This window comes from Centropristis striata, chromosome 19, assembly GCF_030273125.1.
Source record: "Centropristis striata isolate RG_2023a ecotype Rhode Island chromosome 19, C.striata_1.0, whole genome shotgun sequence".
Taxonomy (NCBI): Eukaryota; Metazoa; Chordata; class Actinopteri; order Perciformes; family Serranidae; genus Centropristis; species Centropristis striata.
This window is the reverse complement of record NC_081535.1, coordinates 5743084-5752361: the sequence shown is the minus strand read 5'-3', so window position 1 is coordinate 5752361 and position 9278 is coordinate 5743084. Positions and strand designations below refer to the sequence as shown.

At 33.7% G+C, this 9278-nt stretch overlaps 1 protein-coding gene across 1 annotated transcript; it reads left to right on the top strand.

Moving 5' to 3' along the window:
• Positions 1–394: 394 nt before the first annotated feature.
• Positions 395–9212, top strand: LOC131992904 (hatching enzyme 1.2-like). Its single transcript, XM_059358615.1, has 11 exons — positions 395–472; positions 2673–2760; positions 2947–2966; positions 3090–3108; positions 3196–3258; positions 3404–3544; positions 4087–4204; positions 5631–5809; positions 6913–6994; positions 8213–8340; positions 9071–9212. The coding sequence occupies exons 1-11, from the start codon at positions 395–397 to the stop codon at positions 9076–9078; spliced, it is 924 nt and encodes a 307-aa protein (XP_059214598.1). The 3' UTR covers positions 9079–9212.
• Positions 9213–9278: the final 66 nt, after the last annotated feature.

Genomic DNA, 9278 nt, shown 5'->3' with positions numbered 1-9278 from the left:
TTCACTATGTAATGTTTTTATAAAGCTTTGTGTGCCCACTGTGGTTCCAGTCATTTGTAATTGTGTCAACAGCTCAGGCAAATAACCTCAGTAAAAAGGAGCAGCTTCTATATAAATCTAATGTGTTATGAGTTCTTTATGATTAAGAAATCAATCTTATACACATGTGTATATGTATAAACATGCACATTTAGCATATTATCTCACATTTGGAGCTTGTTTAAGTCTGTTTGACAGCTGGGAGTTTCCCATCAGAGCTTAACCTTTATTAAAACGTTTGTTTAGGGGTCAGTGTATCATCTCTACAGTAAGTCTGTTTACAATTCCTCCCTTTTCATCCTGTATAAAAACAAGACCACCACCTCATCTTCTCCATCCATAAACCTTCTCCATGATGAAGATGAGTGTGAGTCTCTTCTCTGCTGTCCTGTCTCTGCTGCTGCTGGGTCTCTCAGCTCAACACGATGACCTGGTAAGAAACAACACGTTCATATCTATATCTGTAACTATTTTACTTGTTTTCTAATGTTTAAATCATGTTAAAAGTAGAGCCCAACTAATATATATCAGCTAATAACATCATCCTATCACAGCCATACTGGTATCTATCTGTGTATGCTTTGCAATATGCATGGATATAGATTTTTTTTTTTTACTGTATTTCTTTGATTTTGAGTTAGAAATGACTAGGGCTTGTTTTCTACAGCTCACACAAGACACAAAATGACGCAAAATGACAAAAAAAAGACACAAAATGACCAAAAAGGACACAAAATGAGAAGACAGAATAACAAAAAAAACACAGAAGACACAAAATGACGAAAAAAAGACACAAAATAACTAAAAAAGACACAACAACAGACACAAAATTACCAAAAAAGACACAAATGACCAAAAAATAAACAAAATGACCAAAAATGACCAAAAAAGACACAAAAAAGACACAAATGACCAAAAAAGACACTGCTGCTGGGTCTCTCAGCTCAACACGATGCCCTGGTAAGAAACAGCACGTTTATATCTATATCTGTAACTATTTTACTTGTTTTCTAATGTTTAAATCTTGTTAAAAGTAGCCCAACTAATATATATCAGCTAATAATATCCTCCTATCACAGCCATACTGGTATCTGGTATCGGTGTATGCTTTGCAATGTGCATGGATATAGATTTTTTTTTTTAACTGTATTTCTTTTATTTTGAGTTAGAAATGACTAAAGCTTGTTTTCTACAGCTCACACAAGACACAAAATGACGCAAAATGACAAAAAAAGACACAAAATGAGAAGACAGAATAACAAAAAAAAACCCACAGAAGACAAAATGACGAAAAAAAGACACAAAATAACTAAAAAAGACACAAAAAAGACACAAATGACCAAAAAAGACACTGCTGCTGCTGGGTCTCTCAGCTCAACACGATGACCTGGTGAGAAACAGCACGTTTATATCTGTAACTATTTTACTTGTTTTCTAATGTTTAAATCATATTAAAAGTAGAGCCCAACTAATATATATCAGCTCATAATATCCTCCTATCACAGCCATCCTGGATCTGTGTAAACTTTGCAATATGCATGGATTTTTAACTGTATTTCTTTGATTCATGAGTTAGAAATTACTAAAGTGTGTTTTCTACAGGTCAATGCAGCTTTTTTTTTTTACATAAATAAATCAATAAAGTGTAAAAATTCTGTGTAAAAACGCATTTATTCTACATTTTTAATCATTAGAGAGCACATCTGCTGAATTAAGCTCATATTTCACTACATTTGTGAGTTTAAATTGACTAAAGTTTGATTTTCTACAGCTCAATCCAGCTTTATTATATAAATAAAACAAAAAAGTGCAAAAATCCAGTGTAAAAAACTGCATTTATTCTACTATTTACATTTTAATCATTAGATAGGACATCTGCTTGTGAAATATATATATATATATATATATATATATATATTTTTTTTTTTTTATTATTATTATTTTTTTATTTATTTATTTATTTATTTTTATAACATTTAATGCAGAAGATTTTGCTTGGGGTGATGTAGAAATGGTGCCATTGAGCTTTTTACTAGACTAAAAAAAGTTATATTTCATGGCAGCTAAAAAAACAATATACTACTAACTATATAAGTTATCATATCAGTAATAAGTGAATAGTTCCTCTATAAAATCCTATATTCGTAAGTCTCCAGTAAAAAAAAAGTAAAATAAATGAAACTAACGATAACATCTTAACAGACTGCAGATTGCTCCCAGCTTTCAGCTCAGTGTGAAACAATGACCTCAACTCATTCTCATCTATTTTAAGCAAAACAACAACTCTTAATTGACCATTTATGGCTTTATGAGCCCACTTTATGAATTAAGCAATTCTAACAACTATGAGAGACTGACAATAAATGTAAAATATCCCACAAAATCTGCTTAGAGCTGTTATATCTGTCAAATTCCCCTGTATGTGTCATGTTATTTTTGTATTTCCTGTTTTATTTTGTAATCCTAGTGTTGTCTTTAGCGTCCTGTGTTTTCCCACCACTGTGACAACATGCCCCGCCCTGATTAGTTCCACCTGTGTATATTTACCTTGTGTTCTTCTCCTTGTTGCCAGTTTTTCCCTGAACCCTTTGGATACTATTGCCTTGCTGACTGTTTTACCATGTACAATCTAATTCTGGGCTTACACCAAAAGATTTCCACAGTCCCAGACTAAAAAACTGAAAGTCTTTAGTACACTGCAAAAAACATGCAGCTTACCAAGTATTTTCTTGTTATATCTAGCAATAGTATCTTAATTCTATTGTTTTGAGTATAATTTACCTACTGACCATAGCTTCATGTGCATATTTAATTATTAGTATTAATATTATGTGCTTATTTGAATATCTTATTGTTTAAAGACTTGTTTTTAGGATTGACATTGTGAGCTTTTTCATGCTTTTCAAGCTATTAAACAGTTGAATTTGGTGAGTTTTTACCTAAAATATTGGCTCCAATTGAGAGTTTTGGTGCATGTAGGTTGATTATTTTATTTTTTTTCATGGCTATACATCAATTTTAACTTCTTGTGTTCACTTTGTGTTTCGCAGGTGCGACCACAAGAGGAAGGTAACTGATTTATCTGACTACAGGTGTTAAACACATCTTACTGCACAATGTATCTTCCTGTCTGGTGACTGAATCTTCTAATTTAAGGTATAAAGACAAATGATCCAAACGGTCCAGATGTAACTTCTAGAATTCTTGAGGCAAATAAAGGTACGCTCGCTGCAGGGGGAAATGTCTAGACTGGGTCCTACATTTCTCATCAAACATCATGCTATTATCTGTGATAATCAGTATATTACAAATGTGAATGTGTGCGTATATTCACCAAGCTGTCCCTCGTGTTTTCTTCCTCCAGACATCAGCCGTGATCTGGTGGAAGGAGACGTCGTTCTTTCCAAGAAAAGGAACGCCATGAAGTGCTGGAGCGGCTACTGCAAATGGCCAAAATCCTACAACGGACTAGTTGAAGTGCCCTACAGCTTCAGCGACTACTTCTGTAAGAGCTTAGAAATTCATTCATGAATTCATTTACAATTAATGTGATCTTAATCATTTTTTAATGTAAAAAAAGAAATGAACATGACCAGTTTCCATTTACACGTTTACTTTAGACTTTAGTGACTACATACTCTTAAAACAAAAATTTAAATTTGTTTTTTAATTTAGATTTTTGATTAAGAGACTGAGGGCCAAAAAGTTTTAGACCACTGTTTCTCTTCAATTTCTTGTTTGTTTTAATGCCTGGTACAACTAAAGGTACATTTGTTTGGACAAATAAAACAGTAACAACAAAAATAGCTCATAGGAATTAAATGTAAGAGCTGATATCTAGATATTTTCCATGGTTTTCTTTTTAAAATAAATCATTATCAAGAAAACCATGGAAAATGTAGCATCGCAGTGTTCGGTGATCAATATCGCTCGTTTTTTACCGCCTGTACACACAACTAATATTGAAGTTTTTGAAGGGAGAACAGGCTGGATCGTACCAGTTGGAGGACTTGTTCCAATAAGCTGACATCAATCTATCTATTCCAGATGACAGTGAAAAGGCCTCAATTGAGCAAGCTATGGAAACCTTCCACGAGAAAACCTGCATCCGCTTTGTTCCTCATCGAGGCCAGTCGGACTACCTCCAGATTGAGAGTGAGCTCGGGTGAGTAGCAGGGTAGCTGAATGATGGTCAGTGTAAAGAATAAACCAGCCTGTCAGCATTCAAGCCAGGCGGCAACCTCCTGGTCTGAGCAGGGAGGCAAACCAGGAAGTGCCTTAAGCTGCATTCTGCGGAAAATTCCAGCAGGGGGCGCTAAGTTTGGCTGCAAAAACTTTTCTGTCCATTAATTTCAATGCAAAATGAGAAAACTTCTCACTTGATTTATTACCTCAGAATTTTTTTTCAGGACAACACTATGGTCTCAATCACTGGTAAAAAATCTTCAAGACAATTTGATGTCAATAGTTCTAATAATGGCCCCATTTAGAAGAAAATAGAAGATAAAGAATCGTATGATTTGGGGCGTGGCTACCTTTGATTGACAGGTCACTAACAAGGCGAGTCTTCATCAGGAAAGAAGCGGAACAATGCGTATCCACGGCAACGTGTCAATTAAGTTATATAAAACATTATGTAGATATAAAAAAAGGACGTTTAGCGGTTTGGTCTCATAACTTTGACCCTTTCACTGTATTTTCACTTAATGACAGTTTTTTTTAACTTTTTCTGTTTTCTGAGGTCAGTAACGAACATTTTGTTTTTTGCTAGCCAAAACTAACATCCCAGTTAATGCTAACGCTAATGCTAACATGAATTAGCAGCGGCTTCTCTCAGTCAGGTTGAGGTGTAGAGAGGCTGTAGTCGGTGATCAGATCCCTCTCCTCCTCCACAGTCCAAATATGGTCTGCTTCCTGTATCAGAAACAAGATGGCGACGAGTGTAACGCTGAACTCGATGCTTCCAACAGGCCACAAACCAACTGGTGTTGTCACGGTGACTACGTCCGTTATTTATATACAGTCTATGATTGAAACTAGGGCCGGGACTTTAACGCATTAATTAAGATTAATTAATTACACAAAAATCAATGTGTTAAAAAAATTGACGCATTTTAATCACACTTATTTTTGCACCGCGGAACGTTTCTCACTGGATGAGTTTCAGGCGGACCGATTATACTGGAGCACCAACTAGCGTTGATGAGTTCAGACAACAACAACAAACCACAGTGAACATCAACGAATGTGCAAGCTATGCAACAAGGAATTCGCATATCACCTGAATTTATGAAATGTACTATATTTCTAAATATGCTATTGCTACACTTCATGGCAAAAATTGCACTGGTCTGTTGGACTTATAATATTTTTGTTGCTTAAGCTTATGTATTCAGTCATTATTCAATGGTATACTAAACATCCATGTGAAAAAAAATTACTTCTCACTGTTCTCAGGTCAAATATATATATGCGATTAAAATGCGATTAATTTCGATTAATTAATTACAAAGCCTCTAATTAATTAGATTAATTTTTTTAATCGAGTCCCGGCCCTAATTGAAACCTGTCTGTCTTTTCCCCTCCTCCAGGTGCTGGTCTACTATTGGCAGAGACGGAGGGCAGCAGGTGGTTTCTCTCTCCGTCTATGGTTGTCTTGACCGTGGGGTCGTTCAGCACGAGCTCCTCCATGCACTGGGCTTCCACCACGAGCACACGAGGAGCGACAGGGACCAGTACGTCAGGATCAACTGGGGAAACGTCCCATCAGGTGAGCTCCAAGTTACAATGCAGCTGCACACTGGCTAAATAATGGATTGGGAACTTATCATACTGATTTACCAATTAACCCTTTATCGGGTGAAGAACTATATTTGGTAACTTTTAGTGGATATCACTATGGTCCCCATGTCTCTCTGTTTGGTCGTAGAGCCACATGGATTTCTTCCAGCTAATCAGCAAAGATCAGGCTCTGTCACAGGGGTAATATTTCGAGAAAAAAGTTGCAAATTTACTAGATTAAAGTGGCATATCTACAAGAAAAAAAGTCGCAGATTTAAGAGATTTAAAGTGGCAAATCTGCGCGAAAAAAGTCACAGATTTACGAGAAAAAAAGTGGAAAAAAGCAACTTTTTTCTTGCAGATTCACCACTTTAAATCTCATAAATCTGCACATTTTTTTCTCGTTGATTTTCCACTTTAATCTCGTAAATTAATTTCTCAAAATATTACCCCCCTCCCCCGGGTCCATATGTTGTTGTTTTTTTACACATTCTGGCAGTATGTAATATCCTCCAATATTCTCTAGGGTTGAAATTTGGATTTTGCAAGTATTTCAATGAGTGCCCTATTAAGGGTTAGTGTAAAGGTATGGAGGTGAATATATTCATACTGATATCTACATTCTTAATAATTGATTTGTATGTATCAAGGTTATAATAGTTTTGGATTTTTCATTAGTTTTAGTTTTAATGTCGTTGTGAATTTTTGTTTTCAAATTCAGTTAGTTTTAATTTGTTTTTAGAGTGAGTTTGCTAGTTTTAGTTTAGTTTTTATTAGTTTTAGTTTTACTTTAATTATAGTTTTTAGTTGGTTTTGTAACCACACAATACAGCTTTCAGTTAGTTATCATTTTTAAAAGCTCTTTTTATTTTTATTTCGGTTAACAAAAATGTTTTTTCAATTCTACTTTTCGTTATTTCGTTAGTTTTCGTTAACTATAACAACTTTGGTCTGTATATGGGGGTTGGTAAACAAAAACTTCATGGTATTAAAGCTGTTTTTAATATGATGAAGGAATTACCTCTGTAAGTTAAGTTTGAGGCTCATTTGTGGACACTAAAATGTACAGATATATTTTGTTTTCTTCTACAGGTCAGGCCGTCAACTTCCACAAAGCGGACACCAACAACTTGAACACGCCGTACGACTATTCTTCTCTCATGCATTATGGAAGGTAACATGTCTTTATGTCATTAATAGTACTGTTGTTGGAGAGGTTTTATATTGTTTATTTTTTTCTTCATGATGTCAGTGTTCTGCAAAATATCTGAACCTGTTATTTTGCTTGTTTTCTTTAAATTTTTGGCCATTTGGGTGCAGTGCAACAAGCTGTCAATACAACACTGACAGATTATCACAAAGGTGTGAAACCATAATAAATTCAAGTCCCTCATTGTAAAAAGTGAGTTATGTTTTTGATCATAAAGCAGGTCTAGTTACTAAATAAAATGTTGTTATGTAACAACTTTACTATATATATATATATATATATATATATATATATGACACATCCAATATGGCAGCCATCAATCAGTGACCCACATGTCATTTTTCAAGAATTTTTTTGTCAATTTAAAAAAAGTTAAGATAAGAAAAACTTTCAAATTGTTACTGGTACTTCAATAGAAGTATTTAGTTGACTGATGTAATGTAAAATTAATTAATATTTTATAACTTAATTTATAATAAAATCGTGTTGAAAATGTGTGTATCACATTCAAGGTATTACAGGTATTACATAGGTATATACATCAGGTATTAATGACAACTTTGTCAATTGTCATTTTTTTGCATTTCAAACATTTTGTATTAAATAAAGCAACATGAAGTCTTTTTCTCCTTTTAGGTAAACTAAGTAAAGGGTTAACTGACATAATTAGGTATATTTAGAGTAAAATTTAGATATCTCTCGAACAATTCAAAGAAATACATAATTTGCTTTTTTGGTGTGTCTTTTTAGATGGCAAAAAAAATTTGCATTGCAGGTGTGTGTGTATATATATATTTATATATATATATAATTACATACATACACAAAGAAAGTGTCACTCCAGTGCCGTTTTAGTAATTACCCGGCTGCAATGACGGTGCAGAAAAGACCCAGAAACACTGATTAATTTGGAGTTATTTTTAAAAAGACAGCCGTTAAAATGGGTGCTTCTGACAAGGTGAATACAAGTATATTAAGACAGTGTGTGTTTTGAACATTAAAGCATGTAAACATGTTCTAGTAGAACCCGTAAAATAATAATAAAAATAGTATGAGTCTGAAAATTAGCATATGTCCCCTTTAACTGCAAAATGTTTATGTAAACAGGTGGGAAATAAAACCATATTTTAATTCCTTTTTTTTTTTTTAATATATAATTTTACTTTATTTATTTTTCTCTAGGACTGCCTTTGCATCAGTGTATGGAGAAGAGACCATCACTCCCATTCCAGATTCCTCTGTGCCGATTGGACAGAGGGAGGAGATGTCTGATATTGACATCATCAGGATCAATAGGTTATATGAATGCAGTGAGTATAGAAATCCTTTAAATATAACCTGAATATAACTGTCCTCTGTTTCCTCAAATGTATTCACATGTGTTTTAACCCTCTGGAGTCCACGAAAGTGCCGGAGCACGACTTTTTCATGGCGTCATGACCAAAAAATTACGTAAAAGTTTGGGCTTTTCCAGAAGTTTCCATGTCCCATTTAGTTCGTCAATTCTTTTTCAGCTAAAGTAAAAATCACCACGACCAAGTGTAGTAACATGATTTTACTTTTACTTTTACTTCGATTTTTCAAAATTTTCAGTGTGCGTTTCAACACTTTTAATGCCATCTTTTGTGTTTACTGTTTTTTTGTGTGGTTTTGTGTGATTTGGGGGTATTTCTGTGTTTTTAGTTTTTGTGTTTTTTGTGTTTTTCCTGTGTTTTTTGTAATTTGTGTGTTTTTGTGGTTTTTATGTGTGTGTTCTGTGTGTTTTATGTTTTTGTGTGTTTCTTGTGTGTTTTTTGTAAAAACAAAATTGTGCTTTTTGTGTGTTTGTGTGTTTTTATATGTGTTTTTATGTGTGTTTTTTGTATTTTGTGCATATTTTTTGTTTATGTATATATTTTTTCATATCGTTGTGGCCTTTTTGCTATTATGGAGGATTTACATGTTTGAATTATAGGAATAGATTGATGCTTTGAAGTCACAATGCAGCATGAATGTAGACTGTGTTCTTTGTTCTGACAGATCTTTTATTATTCTTTTCAGACATTTGAAAGAAGATGAGAAGAACTCTGCTTTCGCAAGATATCTGCAAAACTTCATATCTGCCAATGTGTGTAATCATAATATTGACTAATTTATGTAAAAATCCCACCAATTAAATACTGATATAATTGACTTGTTCTGACCTGGTTTCTTTTAAATATCTCTCTCAAAACCACAAAAAAAATAAAATAAATGAATGAGTAATATC

What these genes read in the sequence shown, in the direction of transcription:
- LOC131992904 (XM_059358615.1), top strand. Translation starts at nt 395, where the DNA reads ATGAAGATGAGTGTGAGTCTCTTCTCTGCTGTCCTGTCTCTGCTGCTG. An exon ending in AATTCTTGAGGCAAATAAAG is followed by an intron (nt 3,259 to 3,403) that starts GTACGCTCGCTG and finishes TTCTTCCTCCAG; the next exon opens with ACATCAGCCGTGATCTGGTG. An exon ending in CTGGGGAAACGTCCCATCAG is followed by an intron (nt 5,810 to 6,912) that starts GTGAGCTCCAAG and finishes TTTCTTCTACAG; the next exon opens with GTCAGGCCGTCAACTTCCAC.